The 15,460-nt window shown below is 52.5% G+C and overlaps 5 protein-coding genes across 15 annotated transcripts in view; 3 read left to right on the top strand and 2 right to left on the bottom strand.

Annotated features, from left to right (window-relative positions):
* Positions 1-10: 10 nt before the first annotated feature.
* LAMTOR1 (late endosomal/lysosomal adaptor, MAPK and MTOR activator 1) lies at positions 11-6,416 on the bottom strand. The gene is made up of 5 exons (XM_020883858.2): positions 6,277-6,416; positions 1,743-1,888; positions 1,415-1,492; positions 940-1,066; positions 11-636 (listed from the first exon to the last, which is right to left on the bottom strand). Exons 1-5 carry the CDS (start codon positions 6,316-6,318, stop codon positions 544-546), a joined length of 486 nt encoding a protein of 161 aa, XP_020739517.1. The 5' UTR covers positions 6,319-6,416; the 3' UTR covers positions 11-543.
* TOMT (transmembrane O-methyltransferase) lies at positions 4,157-13,098 on the top strand. Of its 3 annotated transcripts, none has more exons than XM_070473311.1 (5): positions 4,157-4,579; positions 7,510-7,730; positions 8,808-9,082; positions 10,154-10,350; positions 10,831-13,098. In XM_070473311.1, the coding sequence occupies exons 3-5, from the start codon at positions 8,824-8,826 to the stop codon at positions 11,149-11,151; spliced, it is 777 nt and encodes a 258-aa protein (XP_070329412.1). In that variant the 5' UTR covers positions 4,157-4,579; positions 7,510-7,730; positions 8,808-8,823; the 3' UTR covers positions 11,152-13,098. The 3 variants fall into 3 exon arrangements, with proteins under 3 accessions (XP_070329412.1, XP_070329413.1, XP_070329411.1); XM_070473312.1 differs by lacking the exon at positions 4,157-4,579 and adding an exon at positions 6,532-6,958; XM_070473310.1 differs by lacking the exon at positions 4,157-4,579 and adding an exon at positions 6,532-7,253.
* On the bottom strand, positions 11,822-15,415 carry ANAPC15 (anaphase promoting complex subunit 15). Of its 7 annotated transcripts, none has more exons than XM_020883849.2 (5): positions 15,284-15,415; positions 13,310-13,434; positions 12,747-12,806; positions 12,304-12,441; positions 11,822-12,164 (listed from the first exon to the last, which is right to left on the bottom strand). In XM_020883849.2, exons 2-5 carry the CDS (start codon positions 13,427-13,429, stop codon positions 12,105-12,107), a joined length of 378 nt encoding a protein of 125 aa, XP_020739508.1. In that variant the 5' UTR covers positions 13,430-13,434; positions 15,284-15,415; the 3' UTR covers positions 11,822-12,104. The 7 variants fall into 7 exon arrangements, with proteins under 7 accessions (XP_020739508.1, XP_020739511.1, XP_020739512.1 ...); XM_020883852.2 differs by having other exon boundaries at positions 13,310-13,439; positions 15,284-15,367; XM_020883853.2 differs by lacking the exon at positions 15,284-15,415 and adding an exon at positions 15,125-15,254 and having other exon boundaries at positions 13,310-13,439.
* LOC110139450 (folate receptor alpha-like) overlaps positions 14,576-15,460 on the top strand; it is a 75,942-nt gene continuing 75,057 nt past the window's right edge. Inside the window, exon 1 of the mRNA XM_070473314.1 lies at positions 14,576-14,665. The gene's annotated coding sequence lies outside the window, so the exon portion shown is untranslated. The remainder of the gene's footprint in view (positions 14,666-15,460) is intronic.
* Positions 14,578-15,460, top strand: part of LOC110131314 (folate receptor gamma) — a 49,337-nt gene continuing 48,454 nt past the window's right edge. For 2 of the 3 annotated variants that reach the window (XM_070473307.1, XM_070473305.1), the window contains exon 1: positions 14,578-14,665. The gene's annotated coding sequence lies outside the window, so the exon portion shown is untranslated. The remainder of the gene's footprint in view (positions 14,666-15,460) is intronic. The other variant, XM_070473309.1, reaches the window with a different exon arrangement.

The following is a 15,460-nucleotide window of genomic DNA, read 5'->3' as shown; positions in this document are numbered from 1 at the left end:
AACACAGAGATGGATACATGTCCTTTATCGAGGATGACAAACCAAAACAAAACCAAAAAACCCCAAACATGTAGAAACCCAGGGTGCTAGAAATACAAACTCAATTCATTCAAACTCAAGCTCACCCAGACCCTGGTCACAAGCCCTCGTGAGGTGCATGTGAGCACCAAGTCAGGGACAGGGGACAGGAGTGAGGCCAAGGAAGGGTGGGCAGGGGGCCCTAACAGGCCCCCTAGTGACCACCCCCACACTGGCACCTCCACCTTCCCAATGACGGGGAAGAGCTACCGGGCCTTGTTCCTGTGACCCCCACCCCACCCCTGGCCAGAGCTTCGAAGGCCAGTCCCAAATGGTTCTACCCTCCCTTGCTGCATCCTCACTTGCTCAGGCTTCTCGCCTCACTCTTCTCCTCCTCCACTTTCTTCTGTGATTAGTAGCAGGTTAGGATACTGTATAAGCCGCAGTGTGGCTGGGGGCCAGGGGAGGCTGGGTGGAGACGGAGCGAAGAGAGGAGAAGAAGAGCTGTCCAGGGACCCCCTCTCTTCACGGGATCCCGAACTGTACAACCAGCTCCTCTTTTGCGTCCACACGGATCTGAGAAAGTGCACTGTAGGCATAAGCAGCTATCCTGGAGACCTGGGATAGGGGGACGGGGAGAGAGAAACAGAGGAGTGAGAAGGGAGATCCGGAGTGGGAGAGGGGGATTGGATGGTCAGGGAGGAGGGAATGACGGGGGAGAGGCAGCCAAGGAGAAAGGCACGGATTGGAAAGAGGTGCAAAGAACAAAGGGTAGAAAAAGAACGAAGGGTGAAGAGCGGGCATGGGGAGGAGAGAAAAAGAGTGAGGTGGGAGAGACCAGGGCCCACAGGCCACCAGGGTCCCTCCCTCTACTCCTCCACCCCCTCAGAGGCGGAGAGGGTGGGGCGAGGGGTGGCTCACCTGCTGCAAGTCGGAGAGGGGGACGGGCTCGCTGGCCAGCACTTGGTGGGGCTGGCTGGTGAGAGACGGCAGTGGTGGCAGCTTCTTCCAATGGGTCAGGCTGCTGCTCAGCACAGCCAAACGGGTGCTGGCGGAAGGGAGGGGAGGGTGGGGACAGGCAGTCAGGCCACAGTAGTTGGCCCAACCTGCCCAGGCAGGCCTCATCCCTCAGACCAGAGAAGCAGGTGACAGGGCCCTGGCTCACCGCAAAGCCTCTCCAGGCCCACCTCCTTTGCTCTCCATACCCTTGGAGGTCACAGGGCAAACTGGGTCAACATGAACATTGACTGACACACCCGAGTGATTTGTGGCCACCCTCCTGGGCCACACCCAAACCAGGAGCCTGGACTGGGGCCCAGGCTCCAAAGCTGGAGCAGAGGGAGGAGGAGGGAGGGGCCCAAGCAGCCCACGGGCTCCAGGCTGGCCAGGAGCTCACCTATACTGCCGGGCCCGGTCCATGTACTCGTGCTGCTCCATGCCCTGGGAGTCTGCAGCAGACACGTCGATGATGTTGCTTCGGGGAGAAGGAGAGAGAGGACGTGAAAGGTGCTTCCAAGAGGGCCGAGCAAGACTCCCTGCCAGATGCTATCTCCAGGGCGATCTGACAATCGTGTCTTTGCTTGCCCACAGGAGCATGACTGGGTTCAGGAGTGCCTCTTCCCACTGACCTTGGCCCGTCCCCTGCATCCTGGGTCTGACCCCCGATCCCAGTCTTTAACATGCCTGGAGGAGGGCTGTCCCAGGCCCGGTCCTGTGATGCCCACCTGGCTGTCTTGGCAAGGATGGAGGAGAGCAGCGCCTGCTCATCGGTGCGGGCAGAGGGCAGGCTGTGATAGTTGGGCTCGGCTCCATTGAGGGCTTTGGTGGGTGGGCTGCTAGGGTCCAGCAGCAGCTTCCGCTCCTCTCGGTCCTAGGAGAGACCAGAGGGGAGACATCAGGCCCGCGGCCCTTAGTTCAATCCACCTGTATTGGGCTCTCCTCTTAGCCCAGCTCTGACGTTTAAGCACCAAAAATGTTTTATTAGGAACATCCCAAGTGCCCAACTGTACAGAAGCATCTGCTCCAGGACCGAGATCTTGCTTGCCTTTGGGAGCTAGGCTGGTGGTGGTCTAGGATGAGCTAAAGTGGAACCAAGCAGTCCTAGAGGCCCTGAAAAGATGGACAGAGGCACAAAGCAGGTATTTAGTCACAGCCTTGCAGCTTCAGGAAACAGTCCAGCACCTGGTAGAGAAAGGATATTGAAGGCTGGAAGCCAGAGAAGGTAGAAAATACCAAAACAGTGGAGTCTAGAGGGGACACTGATGCAAGTCAGGAGCCCAAGTATGGCCCACCTGATCCCCCAGACCAGATCCTCCCTGGTCAGACTGTCTACTCCCACGATGGAGAGGCCCTGTGGGGCCAGATAAGGCCTTGGGCCCCAAGGGGAACCTCTCAACGGCCATTCCTCATATTACCTCAGGAGTCTCAGCTGCAGGCTCTAGTCCCACCATCCGATGGTTCCTTCTTGAGGGCAGGACCCTTCTACTCTCAGGAGTTCACTCTCCTTTCCCCTTTGCGTGGGATTCCCAGGACCTAACTCGGTGCTCCCAGTGTACCTTTACTTGAACACAGAGCTGCTCCCTCCCTCACCAAGCCCCCACACCTCTGTGAATGGGCCTTCTTTAGTGTCAGAGTCCTGTTTCTGCTGGCCCATGCCAATTACCACAACCCCTGAACTGACCTGAGACCAAACCAAGTCTCCCTGGTCCTATATAATGCTACATATTATTTCTCCTCATCTTGTTTTAGTCTCTTGATCTAATCTACTGTGATCTTTTTGAATACAACCCTGCCTTGAGCCCATCAGCTGTAAATCCCTGCTGGCTTTGTGTCAGCTGCAAAATGGATAAGCCATCATGCTGGGTATCCAAAGTATAAAGAACAAGGGTACACAGGACGATGCCAGGGACAAGGGGCCATCCTGACTAGAGCTGACTCACCAGCCTTCAGTGCCAGACCACCAGACTCCTTAGTGCTCCATTCCAGGCCCATCTCAGTTCCTATTACAATCTTTCACACTTGCAGGCTCCCAGTTGCCCTGCCAACAGCTCTTCAACTCTCCTTACAGAGCACACTTCCTCCTGCCCCACCCTAGGCAAGGTCAGTCCTTTGACATTACTCTTCTTTCTCAAGCCTAGGCTGCCCATGTCCTTAGTTCCCAACAGCGTGAGACAGAAGCTCTAGGCTCCTGGCTCATCAGCTCCCAAATCCTTTAGACATCCCCTGACCCACCTAAAATGCAGGCTAAGTATTAAAGAACTTGAAAGACAAAATCTGTGCCAAAGATTAAACTATCTCTAAGGAAAGCTGGCTCCATAATAAAGCCTGAGTTGCTTTCTACATGTCCATCTTTTCCCCAGCCCCACTTCAGACAGATGCTCCTGCAGGACAAGGCCACTTCTCCCTATCCAGGGTTCTTCAAGAACAAGGCTGTTCTGGGTTTCAGTGGTAAAGAATCCACCTGTCAATGCAAGAGAGACAGGTTCGATTCCTGATCTGGGAAGATCCCACTTGCCACAGAGAATTAAGCCTGTGCGTCACAACTACTGAGCCTGTGCTCTAGAAAGCAGGAGGGCTCTGTGCAACTACTGAGCCCGAGTGCTGTAACTACTGAGGCTGGCACACCCTAGAGCCAGTGCTCTCCAACGAGAAGCCACCACAATGAGAAGTCCACACACTGCACCTTAGATGCCGCTCGCCACAACTAGAGAAAAGCCCTCACAGCAGTGAAGACCCAACACAGCCAAAGAAAAGAAAAAGAACAATATCGTTTTCCTGAGACCTAAACTCGTGGAAGAGGCCATGCTACCACCATTAGAGTAGACAAATAACATTGCATTCACCCCCAAAAGGGTGAATGGTACATGGGGGAGGGTTTTTCACACCAATATTTGTCTTCAAGTCAACGTCAACCTGGGAGTAGTGTTTCACCATCTTCTCTTCACAGACATGTATGTGGTCTGCCTATGACTAGCCACCTGGTCTGTGGGCACAGCTAGAAGACACTGCTTAGCCCAGTGGATAAAGACATTCCTTGGCATCAAAACACCTTGCTTGTAGCGCTTCTGAGTTTTGTGTGTGCATGTGTGTGTCTGCTCAATCGTTCAGTGGTGTTCAACTCTTGAGACCCCATGGACTGTAGCCCACCAGGCTCCTCTGTCCATGGAATTTTCCAGGACAAGAATACTGGAGTGCGTTGCCATTTCCCACTCCAGGGGATCTTCCCGACCCAGGGATTCAACCTGCATTTCTCTCGTCTCCGGCAATGGCAGGTGGATTCTTTACCACTGTGCCATCTGGGACGCCCTGTGTTTTATAAGCTTGGCTAAATCACTTAGGCTCTCTGAACTTTTTCTTCACCTTTAAATAGATATAACTAAAAAACCTATATGACAGACGTTGGACAAGAGTCAAGAAAGATTAACTGTAAAAGATCTCTGAAAACTGTAACATAATGTACATTTCTTTTTATTATTATAACAGAGTCCAATATGAGAATGGGAGAGAGGACTGCCCAAGACCTAAGAGAGTGGACAGTGAATGGTTATGGCTTATAGACTAGGTAAGCAGACCTTCTCCACCTGAGGCCTCAAATCACCCAGGACAGGGATTTTCCTGGCAGTCCAGTGTTAAGACTTTGCCTTCCAGGGGGAGGAGGTTCAATCCCTGGTCAGGGAGCTAAAATCTCACATGCCTTTTGGCCAAAAATCCAAAACATAGAACAGAAGCAATACAGTAACAAGTTCAGTAAATAATTTTAAAATGGTCCACAGTTTAAAAAAAAAAAAAGACTTTAAAAAATATCACCCAGGACTGATCAAGCACCATCTCTGGGCACTAGAACCAGAAGTGAAAGCCCATCAAGGGGAAGGTGGGAGGTTCAGGACAGTAGAAATTTCAATTAGAAGCTGGTATCCTTTTTCACAAAAAGTTAACCCTTGACTCATTCTGTGCAAGAATCATTATACTTTATGGGACAATTTCACATTAGGCCATAGCTTTCCCGTAGGCACGGGTATTGTCTCCAATTTCTAACCAGAGGAGGTGAAGTGTGAAGTACTGCCTTGATGGCATGCCTAACATAAGGCATAGAAATACGAACATATGTTCACTGGGTGTTTGGAGACTTAGTGAGATCCAGGGGCCACCCGTGCCTCCCATATAAATGACTTTTCCCCAAGCTTAAGTCTTTGACCCAAAATAGATTCATGTGAGTCACTGGGGAAGACCTACTTCCCCTATACCAGTGACATAATCCATTTCTGTGACCATCTACTTCTCTAGACTGTGAACTACTTGTTGAAATCTTTCTACAGTTTTCCTGTCAATATGTTTTGAAATGTAAAATCCAGGCTCAGTGGCAACCAAGACCGCAAGTGAGACTTGGGACTTCATCTTGAAAAGGTCTCGCTGTCCTCAAAAAGGTCAGGCAGGCAGGGCAGGGATTAAAGTGTAGCAAGAAGTGAGAATACACCAAGGGGAAGAGGCAGAATTTAAAACTGTACAGGCCGCCCCAGCCTAACCCTTTCTGCCAAGGAATCAGATCTACAGCCGAACACCCAGAACACCCCTCCAGTTACAGGAGCCCCCAGGCCCCAGGCAGGTACTGCACTGAGGCAGCCCAAGTGAGCTCCCATCCCACTTCTCTTTGCCCGCAATCTAGCCAAAGCTAAACCCATTTTGTTGCCTTCCAAATTCCCACCGTCTCAATGCCCTCAATGTGTCTATAAAATCCTTCACTCATCAGCTTAAATGACACCAACTTCCAGAGGCCTTCCCTGACTCCAAAGCAGCAGTGACCTTCCTTCTTCAACCCCAAGGATTCAGAGTATACACAGATTCCTGATTCATATCGGGACAATCTAACTCAAGAGCCTCAGCTTACCCACCTCTACAATGGACTCACAAAGCCCACTAATACAAGCACAGAGAAGGCACAGCAGCTAGGAAGGGAGTGCTTCCCAAAGGCCGAGGCTGAGGACCCTCGAAGTTGTAAACGTCTGAAAGTAGGGGAAGGGGCGGAAGCGAGCGGGACAGGAGGTTGCCTGCACATTTTAACGTGGGGGGTGTGCAGAAAGAACTGGGGCTTTAAAAGGAATAGGAGCCCGGCCCGGCGTCTCCTGTGTAATCTGTCCCCTCCGGGCCTCCGTACTCAGTAAGCCCTGCAGTCCAGGTGACCCTCTTCTGCAGGCTTTTCTCTGGGCCCCATGCCCCAGGATCTCAGCCCTCATTCCCGCGCCCCGCCCGCGGCGGCCGCACCTGGTCCGAGTCCTCGTTCTCGCTGCTGTAGCAGCACCCCATGGCGGGGGTCGGGCCGGGCGCTCAGGCCGCGCCGAGGAGGGACGGCGTCCGTCACGAGCCCTTCCGGTCACATGACCGGCGCCAGCATCCAGCAAGTAACCACCACCCCCGTGCCTACCCCTTCCCGGAGCGGCTTCGCTGCCGCGGCTGCCGCCGGAACCCAAGCTTCCGGCCCCGCCCCTACCGCGTGATCATAGTCAACCAATGGGAAGGCACACCCTGCGTGACAGGCCGTGAGACACGTGATGCAAGGAAAGGGAGGGGTAGATCACATGACTTCAGCTTTTGCCGGTCTCAGCTGGAGACGTCCACTGCGGGGGTGTAAAGGTCCTCGTGTGAAGTGTATGAGTTCCCGAGGCCACCAGGCTATATCTGTGGGCTAGTGAATGAATTTATAACAGTTGCGGTCATGAAATACTCTCCTGAATGAGGCGAGTGGAATCCAGGCCCTGCGCTCCAAGAGCGCACGGTGTGGGTACACACCCATAGGCCTAGTTGGCTCGCGCCAGGCCCCGCCAGGCCCGGGCTCCCACAGCGGGTGTGGCACCCAACCTGGACTAGGGCTCTGAGACTTACTGGAAGAAGGGTCTTTATACTTTCACAAACTGAAGCAGAGAGGAGCTCAATCCTGGTGGCGGAGGTAGAGGCCACTTCACTGATTTCTTTGGCCTGAGGCATTTCTTTTCAATCCTGCCTTTTTACAGCAGAGTAACACACAAAGCTTATAGTCAGTGCTTTTAGAACCATCACACATATTCCGTTGGACTCTGAACACAAGTCGAAGACTGTCGTGCAAGATCTTGCAGTTCCTGCCTTTCCAACCACAGGGAAATACTTAGGAAGTTTCCTGATTGACTTTCTGGTCTTTGTACCCATGGGCTGACACACGGTCTCTCCCACCTGGTCTGCTTGCCAACAGTCCACGTGTTCATGGAGTATGCATTCTAGTGATCACCGTTATACTTTATTTTCTGTCCCTGTATCAATCTCTTCTACCAAAGGTGGAGTTCCTGGGGACAGGGACAGGATCTGATTCTTCTCTGTGACTCAATCCTTAGCACTGGCTTAGAATTTGGAATTAATAAATTACAGCCCCCCCCCCCCCATCACCTTGGCTCACACCTTGTCTTGAATCAAGGGATTGGAGAAAATGTCACCAAACCAAGTAGTTCTCTTATTCCTCAAATCAAGGTCCTGGAGTTCCGAAGTTCTTTGAGGGATCCTGAAGGGTAGGAGGCAGTTCCAGCACGTCCTGGGGCTGGTAACTTGAACAGCAGGTCTCAGGTAACAACAGCAGCCTCAGCATCAATAATTGAAAGCAAGTCCAGCCTGCCTTAGGGTTCTTCCTCACCCCAAGGACTCCCCCTCCTGTCCTATGCGCTGATCTTCCCAAGCGAGAGCGTCCAGCCCAGGTAAGCAGGGCCCTGGAATGTGGGTTCTCAATCACACCAGTTCAGATTCACCATCACCCATCTACCTATTGGCTTCCCTTGTGGCTCAGCTGGTAAAGAATCTGCCTGCAATGCAGGAGACCTGGGTTCATCCCTGGGTTCATAACCTGGAGAAGAGAAAGGCCACCCACTCCAGTATTCTGGCCTGGAGAATTCCATGGACTGTATGGTCCATGGGGTTGCAGAGTCAGACACGAGTGAGTGACTTTCACTTCACCTACCTATTAACCCCATTCATATATGCTTTTTAGTATCCCCTCCCCCCAGCTACCACCAGTGGCCTCAAAAGGGTAAGATGGTCCAGGGCACAGGAGAAGACCGAGTCCATGGGGATGGGGGGGTGGGTGTCTTGGGATGTGGGATAGAAGAGGCTGAGTTAGGGGAAAGTGTGTGCTGTGTGTCTATGTGACTGTGAAGGGAATTCTGAGAGAGGACAGAGGAGGGGAGTGCAGGAGAGGGGAGACAGAACTGGAGAATAAATATGCCAATCAAGGACCATTCTCACCTTCCAGGGAAATGCTGACAGAGGGAGAGTTCTGTGGTGGTAAGGATATCTCATCCTAACACACTATGGAGTATTTTGATGGCCTTTTACTGACACAGAGTAGTGACAGTGAAGGAGTTCCTGACTACAAAGTTGTGCTATTTTGTTACACAGTAATGGGTCTGAGACCAAGCAGGCACTGGGTAAGGTGGGAGAAGAACTCAGGCAGAACTGGTAAAAGGGGTCCTGAAAAGGGAGACTACAGAGATGATGCAAAATGATGAAGGGAGCAAGGTGAAGATGAACCAGGGTCCAGAAGTGGGAAGAGATGTTTGGGATTGGGTGCTGAACTTAGGTGGCATGGAGTCCTTGAAAGTGTATGGGCTTGGAATCAGACCAGCTTGGATTCAAATCCTAGTGCTTGAGTGACTCTGGACACGAACTTAGCCTTTCTGAGCCATGATGTGTAAAATACAGGGATAATTGCCACTGGTAGGGGATGCACAAATGACAGGCAAGTGACGTGTGTGTTTCCCTCCCTTCCTCCACCCCAGGGCCCAGGTAGGGACCATGTCCCCTGCCATTGCGCTGGCCTTCCTGCCCCTGGTGGTGACATTGTTGGTGAGGTACCGGCATTACTTCCGACTGCTGGTTCGCACAGTCTTGCTCCGGAGCCTCCGAGATTGCCTGTCAGGGCTGCGGATGGAGGAGCGGGCCTTCAGCTATGTGCTCACCCATGCCCTGCCTGGGGACCCTGGTCACATCCTCACCACCCTGGACCACTGGAGCAGCCATTGCGAGTACCTCAGCCACATGGGGCCTGCCAAAGGTCAGTGTTTCCTAGCCTTCTGCTCCAGGAAGCACCTCCAAGATGGTGAAGAAAGATCTGCGATCTGCCACTGTCTTACTAGGTGACTTGAGCAGATTCTTGATCTTCAATGGGTCTCTTTTATTCTCTGGAAAGGAGGGAGCTGGGTAAAATTACTCATTCATCCAGTAAAATTTATCACCACCTGTTTTGTATCAGACATGTGCTAAGTGCTGGGGAAGAAAGAGGTAGAAGCCATAGGGATGAATCAGCCACAAAGGCTGGCCTCAAAGTGGGAATAATACAAGGGAATAACCATCTCAGCACATAACCCATAACCTTATAATTATGGGTCTGTAATTCTCCCCCACCATGGAGGCTCCCCCATCCCATTCAGGGTAGCTGTTTGCTTGGATTTGTCTGAATCCCACCTCCCAGCACATGTGTTTTGGAGTCTTATTTAAGAGATTCATCCAATTCAATGGTTAGAAAGGTATTTCAGTGCACAAAACAAGGGAGAATGAAACTGGAAGGTCTAACAAAGATCTTTTAGGATTTTGGTGGTGCTTTCCATCTGGGCCCTCCCGGAGAAAGCAACATTTGAACTGAGCCTAGAATGACTACTTTCGAGCTGGCCAGGTAGTTGAGGAAAGAGGTGGAGAAGGACAAAGCCAGCCGTGTATCTGAATGTGGCATGAAGGAATGAGCCAGCATGATTGACTCTGGGCGCAGTTGTTCAGGATGGTTATGGTGGGAAGAATTGAGAGTTGAAACCGGAAAGGAAGGACAGGATCAGGTCTAAGAAAGTTCTGAATGTCAGGCTGAGGAGCCCATGTTCAATCCCAAAGGCCTTTAGGATCATAGGAAACAGGGAGCAATAGGGTCAGATTTGTTAGAAAGATTCCTAGTGGCTGGTGTGAAGAAGGCAAGCTTGGAGGGGCAGGGAGACCAATGGGGCTACTAGGACTATAAACCAAAAAATAAGAGAGATTCTAGCCAGTTGGGGGCTGCAGTGAGGCATTTGAGACCCCTTTCTATGAGGCCCCCTGCATCATCTCCCGTGTCTGCTACAATAGCCACTTCCTCCCATAGGTCAGATCCTGATGCGGCTGGTGGAGGAGAAGGCTCCTGCCTGTGCACTGGAGCTGGGCACCTACTGCGGGTACTCCACACTGCTTATTGCCCGTGCTTTGCCCCCTGGGGGTCGCCTTCTCACCGTGGAGCGGGATCCACGCACGGCAGCAGTGGCTGAAAAACTCATCCGCCTGGCTGGCTTTGATGAGCACACGGTCAGGCCCCACCTCCCCAACCCTGATCTCTTTCCTACCACCCTAGGCCTTACACTAGTCAGCCTCCCCAGTCTCCCACCTAGGAGAAAGAAACAGCTTCTCTTAGGAACTATGACCTTGGAGAGTGTTTGAGTTCTTATCTTCCTCTTCCAAGTCACTGGAACATATTTGCTGCTGGCTGACAAAGAAGCAGTTAAGAGGAAAGTCTCTGGAACCCATCTGGGACCAAACCTTAGTCTGCCTCTTGTTAGTTATGTGATCCTGGGCAAAGCACTTGTCCTCTGAACCTCAGCTGCTTCAGTGGTAAAATGGAAATCACAATTCTGATTCTGATTTCTTGTTCTGAAGCCAGAGGAAGCATGAGAACATACACAGGGACCTTGGCCAGAGCCTGGCACAAAATAAGCCAAATGCCAGTGGGGTCTGGTGTGGGAGAACAGTCATCCCTCCCAACCTCACCTCCAGTGCCTCCCCCTGCAGGTGGAGCTCATCGTGGGGAGATCAGAGGAGGTGATCCCACGCCTAAGAACCCAGTACGAGCTGAGTCGGGCTGACCTGGTGCTCCTGGCACACCGGCCCCGATGTTACCTGCGGGACCTGCAGCTGCTGGAAGGCCATGCCCTGCTGCCAGCTGGTGCCACTGTGTTAGCTGACCATGTGCTCTTCCCTGGTGCACCCCGCTTCCTGCAGTATGCCAAGAGTTGTGGCCGCTACCGTTGCCGCCTCCACCACACTGGCCTCCCTGACTTCCCTGCCATCAAGGATGGCATAGCCCAGCTCACCTATGCAGGGCCTGGCTGAGTCCAGGCGCAGGGGTACTTACTGCTGCCTCCCCCCACCCCTCCCCAAGCACAGACCTCAGAATATCCCCTCCCCTCCCTTTCCTGCTTGTGGACTGACACATGCTGGGCTCAGGGCTAGAGGGGCTCTCCTCCCACCTCTGTCCCACTCTGGCTCCACGATAACCTGAGGCCTCAAGTTGTGTCAGGCTGTTTGATTCCATTGGTTCCTCTCCTTCCAGTCCAGAGTCATGGACTGACAGGCAAGAAGCTTGAGCTCCCAACCCAGCCCTGTCACTGATTTGCTGGGTTACTCCATGGGAGTCTCTGCCCTGTTCTGAGATTTAATCTGTTCTAACCAAAGAAGTTGACTAGGAGAGTTCAGGGGCCTCTCAGTTCTGGGCCTCAGAGAACCTGCCCCCCAGTCTCCCCAACGCCATGCCATTTCGGGTGGAATCAAAGGAAGCAGTAAACACTGAGTTAAGAGGCCTGGCAGAAATGGCTGGGTGCAATCTGGGCCAGAGGAAATGGCATTGAAGCCTCAGCTCACAGCCAGGGCTACTCTGGCCTTCCTTAGCCCCAGACCACACGGCCAGGTAGATCCGCCTGAAGTCCCTTGAATACCCTTTCCCCAAAGCTCAAGAGAAGACGCTGGACTCCTCTAGGTTCCAAAAACAAATAGGGAATAGACATGGGGAAAAAAATCAGTCCTGTGTCTTTATTAAAGTTAGAAAGAGACTAGATCTGACAAACAAGGGGTGAGGTGCTGGCTAGAAGGGAGGGGGCTGGGCTCAGGCCCTGGGGATTCAAGGGCATACTGATGGCCTGGGAGGGACCAAGAAGATCAGGTCCTGGCAGCAGCTGAGGAAGTGCCCGAGGATGAGCATTCAGGCACTGGGGTGGGGCATGGGGGTGGGTGATCAGCTGGTTCTGTAGGAGGTCCAGAGCCATCCTTGGACCCCCTTTCTTGTCTACCTAGATCATCCACTGGTCCTGATCCTGTTCGTTGCCTTCCATGTCCACCTGAAGAGGAGGCTGGGTGTGGGTGGGGAGGGGCCTCAGCCACCCAGCCAGCCCCAGTCCCAGATCCTGCCCCTGGCGGCATCCAGGGTTTCCGTACCCTTGGCTTCCAGTGAGGTCAGGGACAGGGGCCCTCCCCCACACCCCTGCCTACCTCATTGACCTCTCCATCATCAGGTGACTCATTGTAGTCATTCATCTCATCCATGTCCTGCATGTCCTCGTCATCCTCTGAGTCCTCTTCACTATCCTCATCGTCATCTTCATCTTCCTCTTCCTCATCGTCATAGTGCTGGTGAGACAGGGAAGAGCCCGGAGGTTCTATAGGTCTGCCTGGGCCACTTCAAGGACTGGCCCTCTTGGAGCTTCTCTCTGGGGCCAGTGAATGAGCTCCACTCCTGATCCTGTCCCACTCGAGTCTAGCTGGTTGGTGCATGACCTTAGTGCTGAGCCCACTACCCACCCTCTCTCTCCTCTTTCTGGCCTCCACCAGTTGAGGACAACACCTACTCTGGAGTCAGAGGTCAGACCTTCAGAATTAGAGCAGAGCTTCGGTCCACCTGAGCCCCATAGGCCCCACCTGCTAGAGCCACTCACCTCTGAGGCCGGCTTGCCAATAGGTACCAGGTTGTTGTCTTTCTCTGCAATGCTCTGGAGCTGTGGCCAAACAGGGAGGAGAGCAAGGCTGGGGCCCAAGCAAGGAAGTCAAAGGCATGGCACTCACCTGCCCTGCCCCCAAGAAGACCCCCAAGTGTGGAGGAGAAGCTTCTTTCCAACTCTCAGGAAGATTCAGTCTGTTTCCTGTCATCTGCCACTTCCTTAAGAATTTGATCTAGCTATGTAAACTCTCTGGTCTTTGGTTTCCTTATAAGATTATGGTGAGAATGAAGTGACACTACCAGCCTAGAACATGACATCTGCAAGGTCCTCAATAAATAGTCAAAAAATACTTTGTGTGTTGTAGGGAAAAGAGCCTGGGCTCTGATCTGGCCTAGAGGTCCCACAGTCCTCAGCAAATTAGGGTAACACAAAGATGAGAAGCTGGGTCAGGACAAAAACCTCCCCCAGGGCAGATCTGCAGAGTAGGGCCAGGTTAAGGCCAGTGAAGGGGGATGGGGAGCCTGACTGAAGCTCCAGTGCTGTGCTAGGTTCTCACTCACCCAGGCCTGATGCTGCTGTTCTTGCTGCTGCAGCTCTGTCTCCTCCACACAGGGTCGATCCAGATTAAACCACAGTGTCTCAGTCACACGGGGGAAGAGTGAGGGGAACAAGGTGGACATGGCTCCTAGACTGAGGGAAAGGGTCAGGTGAATCCAGCTCTCTCAGATGTGTGTAGTTTTAGTTTTTATTTGCTTACATTTTGACTTGGGGATTGGGTGGAGTGTACGGTAGCAGAGACGCATCCTTTCCCTGTGGGAATCAGACAGACCTGGGTTTGAGTCCTGGCTCCACCACTTACTAGCTGTTTGACCTTGGCCAAGTCACTTAACCTCTGAGCCTCAGTTTCCTCATCTGTAAAATGGGACAATAACAATTATACCACCCTCACCGTAATTCTAACAACTAGTAATTTACTTCATGGATAAGATGTTTGTAAGCTTTTCAAGGAAGGAAGAGAATGGAAGCCAACTGTAGAGAGAGGAAACCAGAATGCAGACTGACATTACAAAATTCAACAAAATTAAAGATGGCGGGACTCTACTGAAACTACCTCTACCCCCTCCAAACACCAGACCTACTTTCTGTTCCTCCATGCTGCCCCACCCCATACCTACCCAGTGTCAGAAATTTAGAACACGAACACCTCTATAATGAACCACAGCTAAACTGGGGGGGCAGGGAAGGGAGGTGTTACCACGTGCAAGTACAGCTCATAAGACATTCTAAAGGCATGAGTAAATAAGCAGATGAAAGACTGAACAGATGAACTAACATGTGAGAGAATACATAAACTCAGCTCAGCTTAAGCGGCTGAAGGAGCTGACAAGGAAGGTCCCAGAGAATCTGAATTAAAACTTTTCAGCTTACAGGAAAACTGAGGCCCAGTAAAGGCAACGACTGGCTCTAGGTCACACGGTGTGGGGCTGCCGGGGCTGGCAGGCCGCCGGGACCTGGGTTTCGGTTTCCCCTGAAACGGTGGGATTCCCCGCCCCCATCGGGCCGCCTGGAGTCAGCCAATCAACAGGCGCCCAAAAGGGAACAAGGGGAACATGAGGGAAAGCGGAAAAGCCCCCCGAACGCCTAAGTTTGAACAAAAGCCCGCGAAAGTTCGTACCAATAGAATTGCTTTGCAAACATGTAACCAATCCGCTTAAGCCAGGTACCAACTGCTTATGTTCACCGTATAAATTTATGTAACAGCTGGGGCTCGGGGCTTTTTCTGACCCTGCACCACTGCATCGGTTGCGGCAGAAGCCCTGGCTCGAGTCAGTAATTCCCTTTTTTTTGCGAGTTGCATTGTCTTGGAAGCCTTCTCTCTTCCCGCTTGGGGATTCGGACATCGGGCATAACACACGGTAAGCTGGGCACAGAACGCTTGCGGGGAATAGATGAAGGCCAGGCACAAGAGATGAGGAGAAAAGAATCTATGCGTAATTCTGTTCTTGCCCTAATTTATTTGACCAATCCGGGGCTAGCTGCTGCCCTTCCGTGTATCGCAGCTTCCAGGCGCATTTAACAGGATCAATAACACCCACCCCCACAACCAAGGAAGTACTGAAGAGCCATAGAACACGGCTCCGAAAGACCAACCCACCGCCGTAAAGCCACCACCCATTCTCTGCTTATTATGATAATAATAGTGGAAATGACCAACAAGAAGGCAGGGGCGGGATTCCGGCAGGCATTTGTCCTTATAGGGTCGCTAAACGCGAAAGAAGCGGGGCCTGGGTAAGGCCAATTAACTGGAAGAAATGCTGAGTGACTGGAAGTGGTACCAATGAGTGACGGGTCTTGTGTGACGGGGTGGGGCTTACTCTCGAGGAAGCGGCCAATGAGTTGGAGCGCTTTGATGTTAAGGGGAGTGTGAACAGGCAGCTCCTGAGGAGGCGGATCAGGAGAATGGGGTTTCTCTGGAGATAGGGAAGGAAGGAGGGACGAGGAGACAGGAGCCGCAGCCTAGCTTCTGTACTTACCGCGCCGGGAGGCGGCAGCCGGCGGCGACCCGGAAGTACTTCTTTCTGCCTGACCGGAAGAGCCCACCAGAACCTGGGACACACCAAACGCATGCGTGTTTGCTCTTCTTTTGTTTCCCGCTCCCGCCCCGCCTGAGTGGAAGTGACGTTCCATTTGTTGGTCACGTGCTGGGTGGA

The sequence above is a fragment of the Odocoileus virginianus genome, chromosome 10, assembly GCF_023699985.2.
Source record: "Odocoileus virginianus isolate 20LAN1187 ecotype Illinois chromosome 10, Ovbor_1.2, whole genome shotgun sequence".
In the NCBI taxonomy this organism is placed as follows: domain Eukaryota; kingdom Metazoa; phylum Chordata; class Mammalia; order Artiodactyla; family Cervidae; genus Odocoileus; species Odocoileus virginianus.
Note: the sequence above shows the minus strand (reverse complement) of the source record. Positions and strands in the feature narration are given on the sequence as shown.

Bases quoted from the DNA above. Each gene is read 5' to 3' on its own strand.
- LAMTOR1 (XM_020883858.2), bottom strand. From the start codon at position 6,318: ATGGGGTGCTGCTACAGCAGCGAGAACGAGGACTCGGACCAG. The intron at 1,493-1,742 runs GTGGGCATCACA...TTCTCCCCGAAG, and splicing joins ATCCTTGCCAAGACAGCCAG to CAACATCATCGACGTGTCTG. The intron at 637-939 runs GTGAGCCACCCC...CCCCTATCCCAG, and splicing joins CCCTCTCCGACTTGCAGCAG to GTCTCCAGGATAGCTGCTTA.
- ANAPC15 (XM_070473317.1), bottom strand. From the start codon at position 14,650: ATGTCCGAATCCCCAAGCGGGAAGAGAGAAGGCTTCCAAGACAATGCA. The intron at 12,807-13,309 runs GTGAGTGAGAAC...GTTTGGCCACAG, and splicing joins AACAGCAGCATCAGGCCTGG to CTCCAGAGCATTGCAGAGAA. The intron at 12,165-12,303 runs GTAGGCAGGGGT...ACCCACACCCAG, and splicing joins ATGATGGAGAGGTCAATGAG to CCTCCTCTTCAGGTGGACAT.
- TOMT (XM_070473311.1), top strand. From the start codon at position 8,824: ATGTCCCCTGCCATTGCGCTGGCCTTCCTGCCCCTGGTGGTGACATTG. The intron at 9,083-10,153 runs GTCAGTGTTTCC...TTCCTCCCATAG, and splicing joins CCACATGGGGCCTGCCAAAG to GTCAGATCCTGATGCGGCTG. The intron at 10,351-10,830 runs GTCAGGCCCCAC...CTCCCCCTGCAG, and splicing joins CTGGCTTTGATGAGCACACG to GTGGAGCTCATCGTGGGGAG.